Source organism: Phallusia mammillata, chromosome 7, assembly GCF_965637545.1.
Source record: "Phallusia mammillata chromosome 7, kaPhaMamm4.hap1.1, whole genome shotgun sequence".
Classification (NCBI taxonomy): domain Eukaryota; kingdom Metazoa; phylum Chordata; class Ascidiacea; order Phlebobranchia; family Ascidiidae; genus Phallusia; species Phallusia mammillata.
In genome coordinates, this window is record NC_137258.1 from 1490018 (window position 1) to 1516367 (window position 26350).

The 26350-nt window shown below is 36.8% G+C and overlaps 3 protein-coding genes and 1 pseudogene across 4 annotated transcripts; 2 read left to right on the forward strand and 2 right to left on the reverse strand.

Annotated features, from left to right (window-relative positions):
* The first annotated feature begins 912 nt into the window (after nucleotides 1–912).
* Nucleotides 913–17660, forward strand: LOC145237061 (TBC1 domain family member 9-like). The gene is made up of 23 exons (XM_080099780.1): nucleotides 913–1271; nucleotides 1352–1500; nucleotides 1751–1962; nucleotides 2334–2592; nucleotides 3134–3315; nucleotides 3467–3574; nucleotides 4224–4383; nucleotides 4489–4577; nucleotides 4921–5047; nucleotides 5313–5451; nucleotides 5931–6052; nucleotides 7944–8078; nucleotides 8395–8610; nucleotides 9103–9216; nucleotides 9644–9775; nucleotides 10171–10295; nucleotides 10709–10801; nucleotides 11123–11234; nucleotides 11602–11743; nucleotides 12093–12422; nucleotides 12670–12806; nucleotides 13039–13155; nucleotides 15565–17660. The coding sequence occupies exons 1-23, from the start codon at nucleotides 1046–1048 to the stop codon at nucleotides 16288–16290; spliced, it is 4152 nt and encodes a 1383-aa protein (XP_079955906.1). The 5' UTR covers nucleotides 913–1045; the 3' UTR covers nucleotides 16291–17660.
* A 1080-nt stretch (nucleotides 17661–18740) lies between these two features.
* Nucleotides 18741–20169, reverse strand: LOC145237063 (phosphatidylinositol transfer protein beta isoform-like). Its single transcript, XM_080099782.1, has one exon. The coding sequence runs from the start codon at nucleotides 20165–20167 to the stop codon at nucleotides 19262–19264; it is 906 nt and encodes a 301-aa protein (XP_079955908.1). The 5' UTR covers nucleotides 20168–20169; the 3' UTR covers nucleotides 18741–19261.
* Nucleotides 20135–21894, reverse strand: LOC145237064 (phosphatidylinositol transfer protein beta isoform pseudogene; annotated as a pseudogene). Its single transcript, XR_013861941.1, has one exon. The product of XR_013861941.1 is annotated as a phosphatidylinositol transfer protein beta isoform pseudogene (transcript).
* A 1183-nt stretch (nucleotides 21895–23077) lies between these two features.
* Nucleotides 23078–24629, forward strand: LOC145237062 (deoxyhypusine hydroxylase-like). Its single transcript, XM_080099781.1, has one exon. It carries the CDS (start codon nucleotides 23179–23181, stop codon nucleotides 24085–24087), a length of 909 nt encoding a protein of 302 aa, XP_079955907.1. The 5' UTR covers nucleotides 23078–23178; the 3' UTR covers nucleotides 24088–24629.
* The last annotated feature ends 1721 nt before the right edge of the window (nucleotides 24630–26350 follow it).

Here is a 26350-nt window from a genome sequence, read left to right on the forward strand (position 1 = left end):
AGCAATCCCTTACCCAGTATTCGTAGCTGATGCATACCGCCTTAATACGCATTACAGCACTCTGATTAGATTCACAGACGCGCGGAATTTCGACTCGTTCTTGGGTAATGCCACCCGCCACAAAAACCAACCACAGCAGACAGTTGACTAGCATTATATTTTCGCACCGCGGAGGGCATGCATCTCCGCAGTAGCTGTGCTGCAGTTTCCGTCAATTTAAACTACTTCCTCATTGCGTGACGCATACGCGGCCCGTATAAGTGCTGCTCTCACGTAATTTTTCTTCTACTCTGTCACGCATGTTTTTAAACTGGACCAGCGCCCCCGCAGTGAGTTATCGTTTTGTGTCATGTTACGTCACGGTAAGATGCGCATTGTGTGTCTTTTGCATGACAATTACAATATGACGCACGGATTTATTCAAATGCAAGTTCTTTGATTCTCGAATATTTGCATTTGCTAACAGACAAAGAGTTGTAAAAAACCTTTCGTTTTTACATTTGTTATGTAATGTTTGTTTAAAAATATTCTTCCTACACACATGTTGAAATAGTTTACATTATAATTTACGGAGTAGATCCAGAATATCACAAAATTGTTTCACTAAATACCCGCATTTGCGTTGGAGGCAAACAAAAAGCAAACAATATAAATGCAACCACTCTAAAAATACTTTATTTTTATTACGATTTCTATTTGTTTGGCAAATATATGTCGGATGAGTGAAAGTTGTAATACATACCAAGTATTATTTTGTTAATATTCCATGGAAAGTTACGTATATTTTTTGTGGGGTTCGTTGTTTAAATTTTTAAGAACGAACATAAATAAAACAAAAAATGTTGAAAGGAAAACAGCTGTTGAAATTCTGTGTTAAATTTTGTTCAATCTAAAATTTATTCAAATCTAATATTTCTTAAATTTTCCTCACAGGTTTGTTTGGTAATTTTTGCAATAAGATTGCTAATCTGAGAGGAATCAATACTCGACAGGTCGTGCCGTGTAATGTCAAGTCATTCTTTGATTGCTTAATTTTTTGCCAAAGATGTGGATTAGACCAACAGAAGTTTTGCTGGCCAACGCTCTGTGGGTTACAGAGCGAGCAAACTTGTATTTTATATTACAAAGGAGAAAAGGCCACGGTGACAAAGGTTTAAGTTCAATCTTGGTCAATACTTTGGACACAGTATTGGATTCCAGCACAAAAGTTTCACCGTATCGAATTCTGCACCAAACACCAACATCTGAAATCAGTTTCCAGATTGCAACAGGTTAAAACACAAACAATCATGTCTTAATAACTTGTTTAGATAGAGTCACATGTTTCATTAATAAAAATATTTAAATGCAGGTACATCCAAGAAGGACATATTTGCAAAATGGGAATGGCTGGAACAAAATGTTATGGCCACGTTGGATACTTTCGAGTCAGAGTCCGATGTGACTGAATTCCTGATCGGAAAAGTTGAGAGTTTAGTTGCAACGCAAAAGAAACATGCTGTAGGTTATACTCTAACACAAATCAAAATAAATGTTAAAATTCTTTTTCAATATTTCAGTATCTTGTTTTATTCCTCAAATAGAAACAATACCATTTATAAAGACCGTAGCCAATGAAAAAAAATAAATTGCCGAGTTATATTTTTGTTTGGCAATTAGCTATATTTAACAATTGTAGTGCTGACAACCCCTATTGGAGCATCTTTGTTTGCCAAACTTACATGGTTTGTATTTTTATGTTCTTGTGCAGAGAAGTGAAAGTGACAGCACCAAAAAGTTTAAGGAGGCATCAATTAAGTTCCATCATCTTTTCGGGATGCCAGCAGAAGAAAAACTTGTTAACTACTACTCGTGCAGCTTTTGGAAACGGAAAGTGCCAAGACAAGGGTGGTTATATTTAAGTGTGAACCATCTCTGCTTCTACTCATTCTTACTTGGGAAAGAAGCAAAAATGGTGATAAGGTAAATAATAAAGTTCTTTGCAATACATGAATGTTATTTGTCTAGTTTTGGGGAATTCCACACTGTTGAAAGTAGTAAATTTTGATGCAGTTTCGTTCATGCTGTTTTAGAAATATTGTGCAGTGAAATGAGCAATTGGAATTGTTGTAGAATTGCTTGTTTAAATAATGGTGATCACTGATCATATATAATTAGGCACTGGACTGGATCATAAAATTAATATTGGTGTTGTTGGTAAAAGTGAACACATATTATCCAATACGGCGTATCTCCAGTGATGATACTTTATGGGTCGAAACAGTGTGTACTGTCTGCAACTTTTTATTTATTGACTTGATGCTGTTATTTAAATCCATTTTCTTTTTTTGTAGATGGACTGACGTAACAAATATGGAGAAAAACAGCACAGTGTTGGTTCCAGAAAGCATTACAGTTTCAACAAGAGAAAACAATTTTGTTTTTTCCATGTTTATGAACATATCAGAGACATACAACTTAATGGCACAGCTTGCAAACATTGCAATTCGACAACTTTTGGATCGTGAAGGTTTTGAAGAAGACACAAGTTTACTCGAACGAATTGTTACAACAAGTCGGAATGACAAACAAAGATCAAAAAAGAAGAAGAAGGTGACACCTTGTTTCCTTATGTTTTTTGCATTATTAATCAGATGAGCATTTGCCATAGTGTGAAATAGTTGCTTAACTTGACACAAATCTTTTTTTTGAAACTCTAAAGCAGTGGTTCTTAACCTGTGGGTAATTACCCCCAAAGGCGTAATTTGGCATTTTAAAAGGGGTAACATAGACTTTCTGTTATAGTTATCTTTAGATTCTTGATAATCATTATTGTAACCAGCAAACATTTTGTAATGTCTCTCCTGCACTCAGCCTAGATTTGCAGGCTTAGTAGCTAAAAAGCAGTATCAACCTTCCCATTAACTGCATTTGAAATGAACCTTTGAATGTACAATAAATAATGACTTTGTTTTTCTGTGGGTTTATTTTGGATTGTAAGCTATATTAGGTGATGTTTTTCTAAAAAGGGGTAATTGATATCCATCAAAACATTTTGTGGGTAACAACAGAAAAAAGGTTAAGAACCACTGATCTAAAGTCTAAATTACCTAGAAATAGTCTTTTATGTGTATTTAATGACCGTTTTTGCTAGATGCCAACCCTTAAAAGAGACTTGGATGCCAGAGCACGCAGTGAACGATATCGTCTTGTTTTTCGATTACCCAAGACAGAGAAGCTAGATGGCCACATTCAATGCACACTTTGGGCTGTTTACGACAAAAAACACATTTGGGGGAACTTATTTCTATCACAAAACTTCATTTGTTTTTCTGGGTGGGTTGCCTGTTTTATTTCGTCAAAAAAGTCAAATGATGTAGTAGATGCCATTCCTGTCATTTGCAGCATATGATTTTGTTGTTTAATAGCATTGTTTTATTACTGTGAATAGAGACTCAGTGTCAAAATACTTATACTTTTTATGCAGGCAATTTCAAGAGGTTATTAACCTGGTCATTCCCATGCGTGAAGTGAATATAGTGGAGAAAGCTGACAGTTCGAATGTTTTGCCAAACCCCATATCGATTACCACAAGGTAACAACAAACAATGCTAAGATAATTATATTGTCTTCTCATAGTGCTGTCAGTTCCTGCTTTAGAGGAACACCTATTGTTTATGTGAGCTAACTTTTATAAATCTTGTATGCTTATGTACGTGACTTGCAAGCATTTTCACTTGCCAAACAAGTCAAGAAATTTTAAACTACCTTTAGTTCTATGTTGGGTAGCAATTACAAAATAAATTCTATAAAATTGCCTAATGAAGTATGTGACCAGGGTTTTTTTAAGGTTTGGTTTGGGTGACCGCTAAGTAGTTTTAAGAGACCACAAGTGTTTCATTTAAATACCAAAAAGAAGCCATATTTGCTTTTTGGGAAACCGCTGGAGAAATTTGGACTGTTTCGGACCCCCAAAACACCTTAAAAAACACTGTATGTGACAAACTGATAATACCAGTACTTGTGCACAACTAGTGTTTTTAATGTATTTGAAATGGGTTAAAAGTAGTATATTACATGTTGATGGGTTACCGATGAGGTTTAACACTATTACTTAAAACTTAAAGCAACTTTTGCAACATGCACAAGGTTCAATTAATTCCTGCATATAAATCACTTGCCAAAAAAGATTAAAACAAATCTCTCTTGTCAGACATTTTTCATTATTCTTCTGACATTTTTAGAGGGAAAATGACCTTTTTGTTTGGCCATCTACATGAGAGGGATTACCTGCTCAATCTCATTTCGGATTTTCTCTCGAAAACTAAACATAACAGCTACAGAACATCGAAAACCTCTGTATCTTCACCAAGCTCTGCATCACCACCTAGCGGCATAGGAGAGGTAAATTACTCATTTTGCCATTTTAACAAACAACAGTCAACAACTATGCTCATTTTGCATTTTTTAATAGAATGTTAATTATTTTTGTTGTTATTTCCTTTTTAGGAGCAAACCACCTCATCAGATCCTTTCGACAAAGAAGAAAATGGAAACACTATTGAACTCCAGCCTGCCTTGTTTTCTGTGTTTAAGAGGTACGGTGGATTGTATTGTAGCTTGCTGTAATGTTTCCATACATCTTATCCTTATTATTGTTTAAATTTATTTAATATTGAAATGTTCACTTAATCTGATTGTAACGTTTATGTTGTATTTGTAAGTAGTAACTGATCAAATCCAAAAGTTGTACATTTATTTTGGTCCATAGATCAAAAGGTGTGTATTTCTGACATGTTTATACAACTTTCAGTTTTGCAATTGCATAAATGATTGTGTTGCAACATAAAATGTTTCTTATGTTTTTAACCTTGAGGCTTTTTGAAATCTACACCTAAAAACTGCCCAAAGTGGTTGGTTTTTCAAGTTTTTGTTGTCCAGACTTAACCCTTCAGACATTGACCCGAAAGAAACAGTGAAAGAACATTTGTGGAGCATTCATTTCACCGAGTATGGGCGAGGTGTCTGCATGTACAGGACACCTAAGACGAGGGAACTTGTCATGAAGGTTTGTGTTTTTAAATTAGTAAAAAACACAATGTCACTTAATAAAATATTTTGGTATGGAAGTTGAACTTATTTTAAAGGATTTTTCAACATCTTTAATTTACTTTAATTTCACTGGGAAGTTGCTCTATCACTTTATTCGAGATCCAACTACATTTACCATTTGGGTGTAATACCACATGCTGCTATTCCATCTCATTAGTTGTTCCACAGCTGTTACCAATAAGTGAGGTTTAATTTCAAGATATCACAATTTTTTTCAACAGGGAATACCCGACAAGTTGCGGGGAGAAATTTGGATGATTTATTCCGGTGCTATTAACGAAATGGCCAGTCACGAAGGTTATTATCAATCTCTTGTGGAACAATGCATGGGAAAATGCACCCTTGCCACTGATGAAATAGGTAGGCTCCCACATGCTGTGGTGTTTAATGCGGAGAGAAATAGCATGAAAAATGCTTGACAAAGTTTTGCAATTAATCATGTTCTAACCATGTCTTTGGTTTTCAATTACTGATGTGGCTGCACTGCACTTATTGTTTGCAAACAACTAAAGTGTTTTATTACCCTTTTAAAACTTCACACACTGTAGGCCACTTTAGCCTAGCACAGTGGTTCCTAAGTTCCTGAAATTTTTTCTTCTCTGTACCCCTTAAAGTCACCAACCAATTCTCGCCCCCCCCCCCCCCCCCCCCTGTTGTATGTATTTTCCGCAAACAACCACAGTTGCATTGATTCACTTTGTTCGCCTAATATTATATCTTGCACTTTCAAAGGGGTAGGCACACTAGGTTAAGAACCACTGGATTTTGTTTTTAGTTGTGTTAAGTAGGTTGGCAGTTTTGAACATCAACCTGGTTTATATTAATTTCTCGTTATGTAGAACGTGACTTGCATCGTTCTCTTCCCGAACACCCAGCATTTCAGTCTCCAAGAGGTATTGGTGCTTTGCGACGTGTATTAACTGCGTATGCTTTCCGAAATCCAAGTATCGGCTATTGTCAGGTTGGTGCCATTGTGCTGTTTCCAATAGAATAATCAAAAAGTAATTGATTTAAAAACATAACTACCATAGAACTTGTGTGTATAGAATACATCATGCAGACGTTTTAACAATCACCATTGTCATCATCAGTGCAGGTTCTCGAGCCAGATCCGGGCTTGTATATTCTATACACACAAGCACTTTGGCAGCTATGTTGTTAGATAAATTACTTTTCAAGTCGCTGTATAGTGTGCCTAAATCTAAAAGGAATCTAATAAACTTTTTTCTGTAAATTCACAGTTACTTAAAACACGCAAGATAACCAACCTTAAGACTATTGCTGTTTGCTTTAAAACATTTTTTTGGATCTTTAGTTATGGGTCCCCTTCCCTGAAGGGGACACATATTGTTTTTGTCCGTATTTTTTTTTTTCTTTTTTTCTTTTTTCTTTTTTCTTTTTTCTGTCTAACGCTGGTTTGTAACGCTCGTTTGGTCAAGAAAGAGTGCTTCAAATTTATTCAAATTTGGACATATGTTAGATATTAATCCAAACTTGGTCCACGTGAAGTTTGACCCCAAATTACCCAGCGGTTCACCCACAGGCCCCCGAAACGTAAAATTTTTAACGCTGGTCTGTAACGCTCGTTTAGTGAAGAAAGCGTACTTCAAATTTATTGAAATTTGGACATATGTTAGATATTAATTCAAACTTGGTCAACCAGAAGTTTGACCCCAAATTACCCAGCGACACACCCACAGACCCCCGAAACGTAAATGTGTCTAACGCTCGTTTGGTCAAGAAAGACACTGTAGGCAGAAGTCCCAAGAGAGTACGTTTACGAATAATAGGGCAGAGCGGGAGGGCTCAGCTTGACGTCGGACAGACGTTTTACGAGACGTCGTTTCGGTGATTAGAAATCAGCTGTTTTGCACAGCAATGCATGTCGTTTTATTAAGTTATCACTCACATTTTCAGTTTTGGCAAAGGTTTCACACATATGACGCGATTTAAACCTAATAAGCGTGCTTCGGTTTCGTATAATGTCAAGCAAAACTTTGTTAAACAAACTAAATATGAAAAAATAAACTTGACTTTTTTGCAAGATAAAAGTTTTTTAAATGCTCGTTATTAGGTTGGCCGCTGCATGACCATGGGTTACTTAAGGTCAATTAGTAGGTATTACTAACACAGTTCAGAACTTTCTTTCGCCATAACGTAGCGTTTTTTTTTTTTTTTTTAATCAAATACTCAAGGCGTATATAAATTAGGTCAAACGGTGTTGTTGAACACCAAGGACGGCGTGCTATTGAAAACGGTGTCAAAAGGTCAAACAGTCGTTTGGTGTGTGCACCCTAAAGGTTACTACAGGTCAATGGTACTCGTTTTGCGAAACAAAGTTAAATGAAAAACTCGTTTTGCGAAACAAAGTTAAATGAAAAGTTATGTATACACTTGCAGCAAATCGTATTTTAATTGTCTGTAACACAACTGTTACAGCTTTCTAGAAAAAAATTGTGTTTAAAACCCGACCTTGGACGACAATATCTGGGTCAAAGCAAGAGATTAAATTGAAAGTATTTGTTTCGTTCTTTTTTAATGCTTTTGTAATTATACGACAATAATAGTGCAAAAAAATACAACAAAATTTTTCATTGTTGGGTTAACGCTTTCTAAAAATTTGTTCTTAAGAATTTAAAAATCACCGCAACATTTGTTTACCGTAAATCCGCACAAACACGCGTGTGGGGACCCATTAGTTTTTGTTTACAAAAACAATCATATGTGTAGATCAAATGATGTGTATAGTAAATTGGTAAATATCGTATAGAATATATAAAATGGAAGTATATCAGAAAGCCACCATTCTAGTTTACTTAACCTTTTTTTTAATTCTTTGTTGTGTATTTCAGGCAATGAACATTGTGACGTCGGTTATGCTACTTTACGCCACTGAGGAACAGGCTTTCTGGCTTCTTGTATCTTTGTGTGAGAGACTATTGCCCGATTATTACAATACAAGGGTTGTTGGTGCTTTAGTTGATCAGGTATGAGACCATTTGCAATTGTTCGATATTCAGCACGTACTATAAGTGTGGGCAATATGTAAACATGTGCATAAACTTTATAAACTTGTTATGCATACCTACAAACACAATACAACTAAAAAGCATTCATTGCATGAAAGTTGTATAGTAGCTATGTTTTTAATACAATTACTTTTTTTCTAACTCATGTTTTTTGTATTCGTACTTGTGTAACTGTGTTAAGCATGTTATTTGTTTCCTCCTTGTGTGTTTGTTTACTTAAACTTTTGAATTACCATATCAGAATATACACTCAACTAAACATGCATTGTCACAGGGTGTTTTTGATGATCTGACTAAACAATACCTGTCGCGAATTCACACCAAGCTAGAAGCGTTAGGTGTAGTTCGTACCGTCACTCTTTCCTGGTTCCTTACACTCTTCCTCTGTTCCATGCCATTTGATTCTGCTGTGCGTGTTGTGGATGCTTTCTTTTACGATGGTGCTCGGGTTGTTTTTCAAATTGCTCTCCGGATTCTCAAAGCAAACGAGGTAGGCTTTTGTAGATGCAAGCTCAATGACTGTTTTTGATGCATATTTGACAACATATCTCTATTGGCAGCTTAGTACTGGTCTAATATCGCTATAATCTGTTTGCTTGGAAGGCAATTGAAATAAACTGGAATGAACTTGTCTAAGGGAAATTTATTTCAGTCAATACTCAGTAATAAATCAGTTTTTGAACATATTTGTTGGGATATTGCCAGCTGATACATAAAGTTTAAACAGCAGATTTTTCTGGCTATCAAAGGATAGCTCATGGCTTGTCTACCATTCACAACACAAGTAAACTAAAAATATAATTTAATAGACATCTGCAGTGTTATTTAGATAAAGTTTTTCAACCATAGGTTGTGTTTCTTATAAATGTGTTTTTTTAACTTAAAAACTAAAAATTACCACTATGAAGATAAAAAATATTTTGGTCGGCAGCTTCTTATAGTTTACTGCAAATTTTGACTTTATTTGTAAACTTATTTATAGGAGCAACTACTAAAGTGTAACGATGACGGTGAAGCAATGACCATCCTCGCCTCATACCTTGACAATGTGGGTAATCGTGATGCCAAAGTTCCAACCTTTACACATTCTTCTCAGGTGCGTGGCGCTGCCTCTAAGATGAATAATTAATGACTTGTTTTTAAGACTCTGTCCAACGTAGCACCAGGGACTTTACAACAAAACAAACAATAACATTATAGCAATAACATATATGGATCTTAAAATGTTAGCTTAGGTTGAAAGTTGTTGCTATAAGTTTTGTATTCATGTTTAGCTAGTGGCTTAACCTTTATGACTGTGCAAGCATACTGTTTTCATTTTGTCTGATGTTTTTGTGAACTTTACCATGGTTTGCTTCGGATATTTGGCAATTAGGTATTGTCCCAGTAACTGTTGCATGAATTAAATTGCTGTCAAAACTGTGAATGTTTAGTTTGACCCTGCCCCAAATATTCATATAATTTTAAAATTTTTTGCACTTTGTGTTTCTAACATTTAACTGTTTGTTTGTTCCACTTTTCAGTGTTACACATCCCCAGCTTCCTCACCTGCCGCACCCATCGATATATCTGACCTAATATCAGAGGCATACAGTAACTACAGCCAAGTTACCACCGAAAAAGTAGAAAAGATGAGATTTAAACAGAGAATGGAGGTATAAACAATCTATACTGTAACTGATTACTTACCAAACTATACTATTTGCTAATCTTTTCTAGTCTGTGCCTTGGCATGTAGAAATGCCTGTGAGGATTACTTGATTCAGTATGATGCCTTTCAGGCCTGGTGTATTATGTCTTACAAACTGCATTTACTAACGATTTCCTTCATGTTGTAATCACCAGGCTGGCCCAGCTTGCAATAACGAACAACATGCTTTAATTCAATAAACATTTAAATAGTGGGAGTTGTTTGCTAAAATGTTTAACAAAAAAGCAACATCATTTGATACTCTGAATTCCACATTCTTATAAATCTATCCCATTTGCCAAAGCAATATGAGTCATAATATTTCACTATGAATCAAGATTTTTTACAAAATTTTTTTAGGTTGTGCAACGACTTGAGGACACAACAGCTCGATCGATAGTGAGAGGATTACAAACTGAAACCAAGTTTTCATTTGATGAACTGAAAGATCTTCTCTTGCTTTTCAAGGAGGAACAACTAAGCAGGTATACCACATGTAGTATTTGTGGCAGAAGTCAAAAAGTCCAAAACAACGTCTGAAAATGTAGTAATAGCTTTACATAAAATATGTACAGAACGGTGACTTGTGTTCCAATGCATAAATTCTGTGATTTAATGAGCAAACAATGCATTTCACTCACTGTGTTTGTTCACGAAGTTACATCATGGAAAGACAACCATTGCTTTCCACAACGCATGAGAAAAACATCAGTACATAACCTATTGACCTAATCTTTGGTTATCATGCGGTCATGAAAACAGTATTTAATGCAAACCACATGTGTCTCTTGTCCCATAACAACATTATGCACTTTGAAGTGGAAGGATGTGGTATTTTCCTGACCCATACCTGACACTGTACTTCTTGGAATCTTTCACCATGCAATTTATCATGTAGGGCATACTGGGGGACACTCAATACAGAGAACAAGGATTACGACCCATCCAAACCTCAGTACGAGAGTTATGTGGCTAATATGGAACAATTCAGGTACGTTTTATACTTTTGCCACACAGTGTGTTTAAAAAAATAGTAACGTTCCCATTTTATATTTCATCAGTACAAATGGTGACAGACATGTGTAAAAACGGATGTAATCATGGGTATCTTTATTTCTTTTCTTTCTTTCTGTTTGCATAAATATGCACTTTTAGCTTGAAACGTTTGACAAATTGTTTATAACTTCCACAACTGGTAGTAAAAGTTGTGAAGTGTAATCTGTTTCATGTGACTTAGCTGCATCCACAGGTTACCTTTTTAGACCTAATGAAACAAAACACTTTTATGTTAACCATGTTCTTTTGTGAATAGGCTCATGTTTGGTTCGCTCTGTCCATGGAGCTACGGAACACATGCAGAACAACTTTCTGACCTCATATTCCGACATTGTGACAAGGATAACGACAACCTGGTTAACTTCAAGGTAGGAATTTGAAAATATTTTTAAGTTCGCAACCTATTAGTTGACCAGTGGGTTCTCCAAATGAGTCTTGAAAGTAAAGATATGAGTCTTAATCATTGATTTCTTGTGCAAGGTTGTGGGTTTGGGGGTTGGGGCATACAATGCAAATTTCTGTCTGAATGGAATTTACTTTCATATCGTAATAAAAACATGCATTTAGTTTTCAGGGGCTTGGTATTTATGATATTTCAAGGTACTGATACATACGCCAATTATTTAATATTACACAAAGTTGTTTAAACCACCAAACATTGTAGGTTTTCATGCTGTATATTTGTTGTATATGAAAGCTTGCAATCGTTTTTTTTTAACTGAGTTATACGTTTAGGATTTTGCTGTCAATCTTGGAATCATTTGTCGAGGTGAACCACAGAAAAAACTTCAACTACTTTATCAACTCCACCTTCTGCCACTTGAGGAAGTAGAGAGTTCCAACAACTCCAGCAACATTGACAAAACTCCAGATGATGGTAAAAATAATATTATTTTATATTTGTACAAAGTTTTAGAGAAAAAAATGTGGTTTGTCTTTGATTGTTGTTTGGTTAGGAACAGAGTGGTTTAAACCTCTTAAAAATTTTATTTGTAATACAGGGCTATGCAAAGTGAATTGCAAATTTGACTCTGGTTGACCCATAAGTTGAACCATACATTCGGAAGCGTAAATTTGAAATATTTTTTTGAAAAAGTTCATGACTTAGGTTTCGTTCAATGCACTTTTTTACTGTAGTTATAAACAACCAATGCAATAGCCTTTTTCCAATACAAGTGTTTTTGTGAGATTGTGTCTATGAACTGTGCATGTTTCCAATTTGCCAGATGGTCAAGAAAAAGAAATTCCCCAACAATCAAATCCGACCACTCCACAAACTCCAAAAGAAACGCAACTGGCTTCATTTGTACCAGACGGTGAAGTGGTCCACAATGAACCGCTCATGGTCGGTGCAGTCGAGGATTATTTCGCTAACGTGCACTCATCGTCACCTAGCGGCAGCCCGATGAAGGGGGATTCCCCTTACGAAGCCAACGAATCTCCACAGAATAAGATGTCAGCAGAGAGCAATGAAAGTTCGGAGGAAGCCGTTGATCGACCTTCGACGTTTCCAGAGCCTTTAGTGCAAGCTGATGGTGATGTGAATCAAAAGGAAGGTAAATTAAGCGTCCTGCTATGATGGTTATTGTGGAAAGCCTTGTCTTAAGGGTTGTTGCTTGGCGAAAGTGCAAATAAGAAGAAGTGAGGTTCAAACGTTTTTCCCCGCTTCTTATGAGTGGGTTAGGCTTGCTGGTAATGATGTAGCAATAAATAAAAAAGCTACACAAAATATATGATTTACTAGATCCTTGTCAAAGCGGTTGATTATAATCTCACATGTGTACATGAACAATTTTTGACCAGGTGAAATGGAAACTTTATTGGAGCCGAAGAAAGACACAGCACCCGAAATTGTCAAAGATTATAATTTCTATCTTGCAAAATATGAACGTGAGAAGATGGGAGTAGATCAACTCAAAAATTTACCTCATCTAGATCAGGTTGGTTTGGGAACAACTCTAAACAATTGATTGTCTGTTTTGTATCTTAAATTTCACCAGAAACATCTTATAAGCAGCAAACACTTTATTTGATACACTTGGTATTATGTTTCAAGACCCCAAACCACCTAATGTAATGTTGTGCTTTTAAAATCCATGTTTTTTAACCACTTCAATTTGTTTTTGCTGCTACATATCCTAGCTCTAACCGTCTATTACGTTCGTTATGTAGGAGCAATTTATACAGTTGTGCAAGACTATGTACAATCTATTTCGCGAGGACCCCAAAGAGCAACAGCTCTACCATTCCATCGCTACTGTTGCAACGTTACTCCTACAAATGGGAGAGGTCAGTTTGTGGAAAACATGTAAACTTGAACTAATATTGCTGCAAATGTGTTTGGGCGTAGATGAAAAAGAAATTTAAAAAGTAAAACTTGAAGGTCAAATTTACTGGTTACAATTTTTATAACACGACGCTTATGTGATTTGTCAACTCCCGCCCTTATAATATTAGTTTGGAATATATAAATATTTATAAGTGGGTTCAATACTGTGGGCTTGAGCATGTACATTTGTTTGACGTCTCAAATAGGTAAGCTAAACCAGGGCTACTCAAACTTTCTTGCTCTGCGACCCCATTTTAAAAAAGGATTTTCTACGCGACCCCTTAAAGCAGTGGTTCTTAACCGGTGTTCGATCGAACCCCAGGGGTTCGACGAAGGTCTTTTTGAAGAACAATACAAATACTAGTTTTTGTCAAACTTTAGAGTCTATATTCGCTTAAAATGGCAATTTGTATTTGTCAAATATCAAAACACTGGAAGGTTACACTTAGGCATTGGCACACAACCACATGCCGCCGCAGAGTCGAATTTGTGTGGCAGTGAACATGTTTATATATGTACTGGCGGCCGTGACGTAAATAAAACTCTTTTGGTAAATATTTTGATTTTTAAACTGCTCTAAACAGTTCTTGTGGTACTAAAAAGAGTATTACCAGCCTAATAACCATACGCGTCAGACTTTTTGTACACCATTGTGTGCAAACAATGCGAACAAACATGTACCACAAGCATCACAATATAGATTATGACATCATCAACACTTTGGCGGTCGTTTGTGAAATAAGAATCTGCGATGCGGCCGTCCTAGCAAAAAGGTTGTGCACCCTTTCACTAAGGTTTTATTTTATTTATTTTTTGACGTGACAAAGAACATTGTGCGCGTTGTTCGGAAGCAGAAAAACAACGAAATTTTGTTGGCAGGAAAAACATATCTTTTTCTTGTTTGTGCACAGATGCTAAAATGCAATGCTTCATTTTGGTAAAAACTAAAAATTGCCGGAATTAAAGCAATCCTGAAACAAGTTGCTTGTATTAATATGTCAGAATTTAACAAAATGACAAACAGTAACTGTTGCCAATACGTTTGAAAAAACAAACTAATTATGACTCAACAAACAAAATGGGTTAAAAACCTAGGATGTAACTTTGGGGTTCGACCAAATGCTGAAGATTATCGTAGGGGTTCGGCCGTTGTAAAAAGGTTAAGAACCACTGGCTTAAAGGGTATAGCCCAGGGGTGTACAACCTTTTCGCTATGACAGCCGCATCACAGATCTTTATTTTACCAGCCGCCGCTTATTGCCTGCTTGCTTGTGTTTTAAAATTACTGATGTAAAGAAATACTTATATATTATATAACTTATATATATATACTATCTAATGGCGCCTAAAAGCCTAAATTAATTTCTAGGGATGTGCCAAAACTGCAAATGTTCTGTTTGGTCGAGCACCGAGCATCTCACGTTAATGCTCGGTGCTCGGCCGAGCACGCTCGGTGCATTATGACGTCACAAAAAATCCCCTTTCTACGTTTTAGCTCTACAAGGCCTTTTGCGTCACCAGCGGTGTATTAACCTGTACATGCCTCAGAGTCAGAAGAACACGTTTTTCCACAATCTAATACATTTGAAAACTCATTTGTTTTTGTTCATAGACACCCTTTCGAACACTAGTTTCGTATGTTAGCAGGGCATGAATATGCAAATGTAATGCTCGGGTCAGTTTGTGCAAATGCTCGGCCGAGCACCGAGCATCAAAAACAGCGATGCTCGGTACCGAGTACTCGGGTTCTGGCTCGGCTCGGCGCATCCCTATTAATTTCTAATTTGATACACAAATTCACACTCTTAGCTTTTATGACGTCATAATCTATATTGTGACGCTTGTGGTATCTGCTTTTTCGCATTTTTGCACACAATAGGCATAAAAAGTCTGGCACGTATGGCTACTAGGCTGGTAATACTCTTTTAAGTTTCACAAAGTGTGTTTAGAGCAGTTTGAATATAAAAATATTTGGCAACTGAGTTTTTATTTGCGCCACGGCCGCCAGTACATATATATTCTAATAAACATGTTCACGGCCGCAAGGTTGTGCACCCCTGGTATAGCCTATACACGGGAATGATGTGTAAACAATAAATGCTCGCACATATATCATTTATTGTGACTGACATAATAACGCAAAGTGTTCAGCGACCCCAAATGGGGTCGCGATCCACAGATTGAGAAGCCCTGAGCTAAACTACCCATTTAAAAACCAAATTGGCAGGCGAAAACATTAACGAATTAGGTGACTGTACGCACCAATCAACTGAAAACCTAAATAACGACGCAACGGACACCAATCCAGTCCTTCAAAGTTTTAGCCTTTTATGCATATACCTGATGTGTGTGATTTATGTGTTGAACAGGTCGGGAAACAATTTAAAAAAGGGAAATCCGCCGCATCAAGTCGAAACAACACCCCACAACACTTCCCTGCACAACCAAAATCCGAAGTTAACACCAACCTCGCATCGGAAACGGAGCAGGACATTGTTCACAGTCGCTCCAGCAGTGACGAAGTAGATAAAGTGGCCTCTGGCGCCACTAGTGGCAGTTCGTCTTGCGCCACCAGCGGCGACTTTGAGCGGATTTCGAGTTATTTGGTCGTGAGTAGCGAAGGTTCAGATGAGTTCACGAGCGGGTCTGAGAAGTTTGTAAAAATAACAGACTCATCCGCTGAAACTGTATTGGATGATGCTGCACGTCTGGAAGGATTAAGTTTAGATGAAAACCCGGGCGTGGAAGATAAAACTGACAACGAGTCTGCAAAACAAGACGAGAGCGCCGTCAAAACCGACTTGCAAGTTGAAATTGAGGATGTAGGTACAGACACTGTGCTGGTTACGTCGGCGAAACAGATTTCAGCCATCGTAATGCACGGAGGTGAAGATAACGAAGACTGGTCGGTTTCGTTTGAACAGTTCCTAGCCTCTGTGCTTACCGAGCCACCCCTGTGCGAATTCTTCGAACGAAAATACGAAATCGCTGACGCAATAGCGCGTCTACGTAATCGTCACGTGCTTGAGCGTCAGACGTCATCAGTGAGCTCTCCAGATTTGGAAACACCCGCTTCGAATTTTGCATCGGCTTGAAATGAAGTTTCCACTTGATGCGTTCGCACTTCATAGACGCGGCAATAGTTTTATACTTTTAAATCATATATACATGTCATACGCTTACATATATTGCGTGTACGATAGTGTCGTTGGTGGTAAAGGCGCTTATTGATCCTTTCTTGCTTTTGTTCCGTCGAAAATCGATGAGAAATCTTTTCAGTTAATGACCTGATGGCACATCCAATCAAGACTTTCCAACCAATAATGACCCACAAGAACAATTTGCATTGTTACTTCATCGGCAGTTCATCTGGATTATGGCTTATTAGCCCAGCTGCCTTTTGCTACGTTCAGAATCACATGTGCGTATTTGGATATTAAATACTTTACTAGCACTACCACTTTATGATTTCAGAACGCAAATGGCTGTGGTGTGCCATGCACCGATATGAACTGCCGTGAATTTGTGATCACACATCACAGTTTACTTTGTGTAGAGTTCTATGTAACAGGTACTTGCATATCATTAAATTACATTGGTCACAGTAAGCCCCTCTTTGTTGAATGCCAATTGTTTGTCTTTTTTACTCAACAAAACCGTTCGATAAACGTTGACAACCCCCCCTTCAACTACTGATGGTGCTGCTTTTGTTTACGTGCTTATGTGGCACCGGATTTGTACGTGGTAAATTAGTGTTTTGGTTTAGTAGACGAACACAAATGCCACCGAATGAAAGCATATGGTAACAATAATGAGGATTTCCATCACAAAATAATATTGTACGCTTAACTTTGTTGAAATAGCTGAAGCGCTGTAGCAGGTGGATACTTCATAATAGTTTCATTTTTCATTACTACGTGTGGGTAAATCTCTGAAAAACTTAGTGTTCACATTGCCATGCGTACGTCTGTATGTATTGTGTTTGTGTGTAGAAATTCATGTCTTGCTTGCAACTTATGTCATCACAAACTTTACTTTCACAATGACTTGAACGCAAATATGTGCATAACCAGCCCTGCCAAATGTACAGCTTAGTGTTAACGATTGTGTAGTCCCACTTCTTGCTTGCAAACCCAACAAACTGTCCCAGATTCCAATGTTTTTTCCAGATTCGAAAGCTAGACAGACTTAATATTAGAAGGTTTGAACTACGAAAAACTTGACGTGTTTAAAATTGAAATCTACAAAACCAACCATCTCTCAAGGACGTTTTGGAAAACCACATGACGATTTTTCATTGCTTGTCATTGTAACTGCAATATTCTCTGGATAAAGTGCAATAAACATTGATTTTGTGTTCGTCGCATGTTTGTTGTGGCGTTACACCACGTGACCAACGCGCAGCCAATCACATTACGGCGTGAATCGTTATTCGTCTACTTTCAATACAAGTGAACTACATAAACGTTGTTTGTTAAAATTGCCTTCCGTTGTGCTGACTTTATTTAACTTTAATGTAGTTAGTAACCAAAATCGTTTGGTTCTTGTCCAGCCTAAGCCTTGAAGTGGACAGACACCATGGTAAGTCGTGTGTTGGACCGATATTTTACACTCCCAATGTGATATACCACGATTGTTTGATGACTTACCAGGTCATGAAGTTACTACTGTATTAAGGTTACCAACCTGCAATTATGACATGATAAGTTTGTTTCAATTCTTGCAGCTAAATATTTGTAGTTAGTTTCCTTTCAAAAATCGCATGTTAACTTGTTGGCAGCGACGGTTTCGTAGGTGTAGCAATGTTTGTCGAATGCATTTGGTGTTTGGCACCGGCTGTAAATGTTTGCAATTGTGATTGCCTTCATTAATTCTTCAGTTGCCATGCCTGTTCAAACACAACTGACACGATGGTTTCTATGTCAACTGAAGCTCTGCTGGAATTTGAACCGAGGTTACGCAACCCCTGATAACACTAAATTGATCAACATGCTTATTTCAGGGTTCAGTGAAGTTCAATTATATTTGCGGCGGAGTATAAGTGGTATTTGTGATCGGTTGCCCTATCTGTAGCAGCCAGAATAATCAATACATGTACCTCTGTGCAATTCACAAGTCGAAATCAATAATGCAAGTGCTTCACCTGACCTACATGGATTTGTTCAGACTGACTGTATAATTTCTCCTGGAAAAACCAGCAGCAATTCGCTTATCTGCTTACGAAAAACTCACTGTTTCGTCTGTTATGAATGCTACTCATAAGCTATGTTACTTGGCCTATAGCTAAATTATCATGGTATGAATTACCTTTAGCACTTTTTTCACAATGTTATGTTACCTTCTATACAGTGTAACATGAAGGGTGAGGTTGACTAATACTTTGCTTTGTCCACGACTTGTTGTTCTGTGGTGATAAAAAATGAGCACAATGTTGTATTAAGAGCTGGAATTTGTATTCAACCTCCATCCGCACAACTTGTCATTAGTCATTTTTAGTTCTCATCTAAAAGTATACAAATCATTGCCGCAATAGTGAGTGCCAATATTAGCTTAATATTTTTCCATTTATTGCATTAAAATTGTTTGCAGAGAGCATGAAAATTTCCTACAAGTTAAATCTAACACACAAATATACAAACATGAGTGTAAAAAAACATAAGTACAATCTTATTTCCATATCACTTGGCGACATTCTTCTAACCTTTCCTAAGTTTACTCAGTGAAAGCATCAAGACAGTGAATTTGGATCAACAGTATATGGCATATGGATAAATGCTAACTCAATGCATTTTGTCTGGGGCTTAATGCATATTATAAGACTCACAAACAAAGGTGGACAGTCAAAATGTAACTTAAAACACCAAATACACATTTCTACAGAATTAATCTTGTAAAATGACCTTATTTGGGTCAAAAATGGAATATTCCTAAAACAATGAAGATCAGATATACATAATAATGCATATAAATACGATTGTTGCACAACAACAGCAGTACTTAATAGATAGTAAAACACAGGATTGGATTAAAACAATTTATACAGCTAACTTAAATATAATTGTTTCATTAATCTTCAACCTTTGTTCCACGAATGCTTCCATGCCGTCGCATTTCATCCAATTCTTTTTTAGTTTCTTCTTCAATTCTCCTTATGTCATCCATAGTGAGACCAAACCATTTGTCCATCCAGCAAAAGACTTGGCGATGAAAATTAGTAAACAGGCGTTGCTCTTGAGTTTGAATCAATGACTCAACACGCTTTTGCAATCCTAACCACTTAAACTTACAGGTGACAAGTTTGTATGCACACATGTAGGCTGTTTTTTCCGAACAACTGTTCTTCTCATCATTTTGCCTGTTGGCTTGCAACTCGTTAATCCAATTCTTGGACAGAGGTCCTCTTTGAGCTTTTTCTGATTTCACTAGTTGTGGATCCAACTCTGATTTGTAGTCGCCCCGTTTCACTGAATCATTCGCGATGTCAATTTTAACTACAGTGGTTGCTTTCCAATCCTTTTCAGACAATTTGTGAACGTTTTCAGTTTCTCCTAAATCTGGCTTGTGCCAGGTTTTTATGCAAATTTCCAAACTATCTTTCATGTAACCAGGATTAGTAATTACTGTTTTGCAATAGGGGTATGCATTCCATGCTTCTTCTTGGATATCCAACGAGCCATTGGGTAAAAGAAAGGTAAGAAACTTTGGAACTCGAGAGGCAAGATGATAGATTTTTTTGGTATACTGTCCACACTCATCACCTTTTTGATATGGATGGTTTTCCAACACCTCAATACCTTCACCACCACCTGTTTCATTTTTACTAGCTTCAGCAACTGACCAAAGTTGTGCCACTTGGTACTCCTCGACCGTCATTGGCAAAACAATTCTATACTCTTTTATCAACATTTTGATACCAGTCAAAATGAAGGAAACAAAAAATCTGAAAAAGAAAAACATTTCAGGTGAATGCATCAAATACAATAAAAGAACACTGGTTGGTTCAATGCCATCATCAAAATCATCATTCTCAACTAAAAACTCCGACAACTACATCAGCTTCCTTTATATGGCAGTGAAACCAGTTTGCAAGGATGCGAAACTCTGAAAATTTCGTAAACATGAAGTATAACCCATTGTATTCAAAAAATGGTTTTGGTCTACAGGTAGAATAATTTACTGCCAGTAAAAAAATGAACCCATTGTTACCTAGATATTTCTTGCCAACATGACACAAGCACCACTTTGATGTGTCAAACATGTCATGCAAAAAGGAACAGCACAATTGCTACTGGCAAAAGTCGGCATCATAATACACTGACTAATTCCAGTTTGATGGAATGATGTCATTTGTTTGGTTAAAACTGCAATACTGTGCTGTTATGATTGTAAACAAAGCCACATATATGTTACATGACTTGAGTTTATTTAACAATTGTATGTTTAATAGGTCAAATATTATTAACATGCCACTTTTATAACATGGATATGTAGTTTTCACATTTTTAAAAAGATTTCCACATTTTTGAAAGAGGAAATTTTGAACTTGGTTCTCACACAAAACAACTGATTTATAAATCAAGTAAACCGATATAGCACAAAGCATCTTCTTTGCATAAGCTTGAGAAACAAATTTAGTCATTTTGTGACCAAAACAAAAGCATATCTTGCAGTACCAAACATGAAGAAAGTTCATTCACACAAAAGACTATTCTCACATTTTAATATATAGTGCAGCACATGATAGGCAATATATTAAGAGAGCTGATTAACTGCCAAACAGATTAATAAAATGTCTAATCCACCCCCTTTGTTCCTTGAATGCAACCATGAGCTCTCATTTCATTAAGTTCCTTTTGCGTTTGGTCTTCAATACTTCTAATATCGTCCATAGTGAGCCCATACCACTTATCCATCCAACAAAATACTTGACGATTAAAGTTTAAAAAAATCCTGTGTTCTATGTTTTGAATTAGAGACTCCACTCTGTTTTGAAGACCAAACCACTTGAAGTTACAGCTGACAAGTTTGTAGGCACACATGTATGCTGGTTTATCCTGAGGGTCACCTGAGCTTTCTGCAATTAGCTTTCTTGCCCTCAACTGCTCGATCCAGTGTTTCGATAGTGGTCCTCTTTGGGCTTTTTCTGATTTTACAAGCTGTGGATCAAATTCAGGTTTGTAGTCAGATGATTTAACAGGAGTATTTGCGATGTCAAGCCTAACAACCTCAGTTGCTTTCCATTCTTCTTGACTAATTTTATGAACGTTTTCTGAATCTCCCATATCAGGTAAATATAGAGATTTAATACAAATTTCAAAACCATCTTTCATATAAGCAGGGTTGGTAATAACTGTTTTGCAAAAAGGATAAGCATTCCATGCTTCCTCTTGCAATTCCAGGGATCCAGCTGGTGCCAGATATTCAAGAAACTTGGGAACTCGAGAGGCAAGATGGTACATTTTTTTAGTATACTGTCCACACTCATCACCTTTTTGATATGGATGGTTTTCCAACACCTCGATACCTTCACCACCACCTGTTTCGTTTTTACTAGCTTCAGCAACTGACCAAAGTTGTGCTGTGTGATATTCATCGACAGTCATAGGAAGAACAATCCTATACTCCTTTATCAACATTTTAATTGAATTACAATTATGATTTCAGATTGTAAGTCTGTAAATACATTGAATTTATTAATAAATTATTTCCTAATTTTGATTTCCATAATGAATCATGGCTAAGTATAAAATAGACCAAAATGGTCAAATAAAACCTATTAATATTTCTTATTTTGGCATAAAATCAGCCCTTCAAGCATATTGTTTTTCTGACGCACCTCAAATATCTCATTTTGTGAATAAAACTGTATTGTTTGCGCAAACTTTACATTGTCCTCAACTTCTAAATTTACTTTTTTGGTTTAGTCATCCACACAAAAAAGGTCATTTTCTCTCTTGCTACAATAGTTGACTTACGTTTCACAACTTACATGTTAACGGCTACAAATGTCAGAACCTAAAGGAGGAACTTTTCAAGAACTTTCAGAAGTGTATTTTTACGCCAGAAAGTAGTTGTTGTAAATTAGGAGTAGAAAAAGCGCCCCTGCAGTTTGAAGCTAGTGTTTCTGACAGTAAAAACTTGTGGTTGAAGTTGCGTAATACTTCGCGTCACAGTGAACAGGTAAAGTTGTTCTATATTCGCGTCAAAGACCGGCCCGACGCCCCACACGCCCTATCAAACTCATCACGCGACCTAGCGAATTCGTGACGTATCCCTACGCAACAAGCAAAAAAGGAATCTAAGGAGAAAGGCCACTTCATCCGTCATACCAGAAACCAGACTATGATAAAAACACAAGTTTAAAACTGATGAATTTGATCAGTTTTTTGTTAAGTTGCTGTTACCTGCCATTAAATATAAATATTGTGTCAAACGCCTCGATTACCAGCATTGAAAAATCAAAACATACTGGTCAAAAAAGAAGTATTGGAGTATATAATGTAGTAATTGAAGTAAAATAAATATAAATGTTTGGTAACGAACAAATTTTTCAAAATTAATTGTCTTTGTCAACCCTATGATTTTTGTGAGAACGCGTCGCGTGGGCGATCACAGCAGTCGAGTGGAAAAGAAAACGCTTTAAGCAGTTTCCTGAACATAAATTAGAATTTTGAATCACGAGGGGAGGTGTTTACTTAAATTTTTACATGTGGTGTTTAAATAAACATTTCAGTTCTGAGAATATAATCTTTAAAGTTGATAAAAGATCCAATTTTAAATAATCTTTGTATGGTTTAGCATATGTATAGTCAATTCGAGAGAAACGGAAATATTTTGAATTGTTCAGTTAGAAGTTCATCGACAAAGTGTTTGAACCACTGCCTTAAATAACCGACTGAAACTTTATTTTTTAGTGTAAAATAGGCTAAACCTTACAGTTATTGGAAGTTGGTATCCATATATGCTTTCTTCCTTGTTGTCACATGTTGTTTAAAATGGATATCTGTAAAGTGGGTGCAATACTCAACGACACAAATGCCAATTTGAGTTCTAGGTTTCGTGCACTGTTCATGCTTCGAAACGCTGGAGGAAAAGATGCTGTAGAGGAAATATCAAGATGTTTTGTTGATAAGTCAGATCTTCTCAACCATGAGCTGGCATACTGTCTGGGCCAAATGCAAAATGATGCAGCTATTCCAAAGTTGGTATCACTTCTTGAAAACATTAAGTTAGCACCGATTTTAAGACATGAAGCTGGGGAGGCTCTTGGGGCAATAGGAAATCCATGTTGTTTATCAGTTCTTGAGACATTTGCCAAAGATTCTGTACAAGAAGTGGCTGAAACTTGTGAACTTGCTATTGAGAAAATTAAATGGCTAAAGCAAATGGAAAATGCCAGTGCAAGGGAAGATTTGATACCAGCCCCGTTTACTTCAGTCGATCCTGCACCATCTGGGAAAATTTCTGAAACAAATGTAAATATCTTAAAAGACATCATGGTCAACAAAACAAAACCGTTGTTTGAAAGGTATCGAGCAATGTTCTCTCTGCGTAATCTGAACAACACTGCAGGTGCTATTGCCATTGCAGAGGGTTTAAAATGTGAAGACAGTGCTTTGTTTCGCCATGAAATTGCTTATGTGTTAGGACAATTACAAAATGATGCGGTAGTTACACAACTGTCCAGAAGTTTGTCAAATGAGGATGAAAACTGTATGGTTCGCCATGAGTGTGCAGAAGCGCTTGGCTCCATAGCAAGCAGCGAGTGTCTTGACATTCTTCAAAAGTTTTTAACAGATCCTGATGATATTGTTCGGGAAAGCTGTGAAGTGGCACTTGACATGTACAATTATGAGCACAGCCAGCAACTTAATTATGAACTTAATGTTTAACACATATACTTTTAAGTATCAGTGTTGCAGGTGGTAAGTAATCATAAACATAAGTCAAAAAAACCTTCCTGCCTGCTTCATGTGTTCTGCATCACTACAAAACCGTGCAACTACCGATAAATTCTGTTCATCACATTATCTTATTTATTGCATGGGGATTGTAAATCTTAACTGTAGCCATTTTGATTGTAGTTGATAGTATAATTCAGCTTTTATATGAAAAGTGCTCAGCAAACTGGATATGTGATCATGTAGATTAGTCTTTCAAAAATATTTTTAGTATTAATTCATCACACTAAATTACCTCATGCTGGACTGAAGGGTTAAATTTTCTGGCTGTTTATTTCAAAACAACAAGCAAAATCTGTTTCCAGCATGAAACAAATGTTTTAAAATTTAGATAAACACAAAAGAAACAAAGGCTTGGGCTGCTAAAAGCACTTCCTTGTTCTAGAATGCTTTTTTTTGCTTAAAATGTGTTTGTAACTTGTGGAACACAAAATATTATTTGTTTCATTTTGCAATAAAAAAAGTAGATTGGTGGTGGGGAACGTGGCAACGTATATGCTATTTACTTAAACATTAATCGGACGTGAATCATACGTCAAGTTATTGTGGAGAATGAAAAAAAATAATCTTCAACCCCAGTGAAAATACACAAATGTTTTGGCGCCAAACGATCTCCGCAAAGTCGGAAAAGACAATAAAGCAGTCAAAAGCAGAAGTTAAAAGAGAAAATTGTAGTCATTGAGCTTTATTTGAAAAAAAAACAGGTATTGTTAATTTAACATGGCTTAATAAGGATCATCAGAAGCGATGGGGCGGGATGACACTAAAACGCTGAATGGGCGGGAGATGGCGGGGCGTCGTGAAAACCGCTGAATATCAGGTTAAATTGCTGACGGTTAGTGCTATTAAGGTTGGGATAAGGTTTTTATAATAGAAAATCAAAAAATAAGTCCCCCGGATACCTTCTGTGACCGAGGGAAACATTCAGCGGCTGAGGGAGACTTCCCGCCCAAGCATTTTAGCTGAATGTTAGGAAACAGCTGAATAAGTTTTAGGCAGGGACATTTTTTGATTCATATACTATTATGAAACCTAACTTATATCCAGGGAGTCGAACCGCTTGTCATATGGGTTCAGGTTCAGTTCGGGTTCACTTGGTTTTGTTTTTAGGGGTTCGGGTTCGGTTCGGGTTTTTAAAAATATATATTTTCGGGTTCGGGTTTTGTTCCGGTTTGGGCAAATTATCCGGTCCGAACCGGTTTGCGGTTTTTAAACCGGTTTAAATTTTATTCATTTTAATTTAATTCTACCCATCATCTACCTGACCTTAACAAACTCCAAAAAGAATTTTGCTGGTACACTGTTATTTTTGACACGCCCTATAAGTGTTATATCGCGTATTCTTCAGTGCGCTGTTTTGAACAAAATCACAAAATATAAAACAGACTGCATTTTTTACTGGTTAGGTTCCGGTTCGGGTCCAACGCCCAACAAAATATGCGGTTCAACTCCGGTTCGGGTTTTCACAAAATCGTAATTAGCGGTTCGGGTTCGGTTCGGGTTTAATGAAATTAACCGCTCAAACCGGTTCGCGGGTTCGGGTTCAGTTCCGGTTCGACTCCCTGCTTATATCAACCCTAATAGCACTAACCGTCAGCAATTTACCCGATATTTAGCGGTTTCCACGACGTCCCGCCCATTCAGCGTTTTAGTGTCGCCCGATGGGGCGTTACTAGAAATTTTGCAAGGTTTCTTTCATGCACATTTATGACAACTGGTTTAGGATGACTAGTACAATGGGTTTTGTAAATCATTGCTTTTTTAGTACCGGTTATTGGTGGTTGAGCTAAAAATATACATTAACACTATGTGTGGTTCTTGTTGCACCTTAAACGGTTTGTTATTAACATCTCAAAAAGCCAAAGTTTCTTTTTTGTTTGCACTGGTATTGGGCAAGATCTTGGTGGCTGAAACTGTCATAACTCATCCAACATTGTTGATAAGAAAGGGACAAGGTCAGTTTGTTATAACTTAATATGCATACTTCATAGTGACCAGTCGACTTAACAGATATAGGCTATCCTAATGACTTCATATGTGCTGATAGGCTAATACCCTAGGTCCTAGGGTATGTAAATAATATGACTTGATCTAATCAGCTGTATTAAACCAGCATATGAATTGCTAGAACTGGTGATTAAACAGCTGTTCTATATTATTTAAAATTAGCTTGATGAACTTTTATGGATATCAG

Excerpts from the sequence above, each read along its gene's own strand:
- LOC145237063 (XM_080099782.1), bottom strand. The coding sequence starts at position 20,167 with ATGCATTCACCTGAAATGTTTTTCTTTTTCAGATTTTTTGTTTCCTTC.
- LOC145237062 (XM_080099781.1), top strand. The coding sequence starts at position 23,179 with ATGTTGTTTAAAATGGATATCTGTAAAGTGGGTGCAATACTCAACGAC.
- LOC145237061 (XM_080099780.1), top strand. The coding sequence starts at position 1,046 with ATGTGGATTAGACCAACAGAAGTTTTGCTGGCCAACGCTCTGTGGGTT. Across the intron at positions 5,048-5,312 it reads CGAGGGAACTTGTCATGAAG|GGAATACCCGACAAGTTGCG; the intron begins GTTTGTGTTTTT and ends TTTTTTCAACAG. Across the intron at positions 13,156-15,564 it reads TACTCCTACAAATGGGAGAG|GTCGGGAAACAATTTAAAAA; the intron begins GTCAGTTTGTGG and ends TGTGTTGAACAG.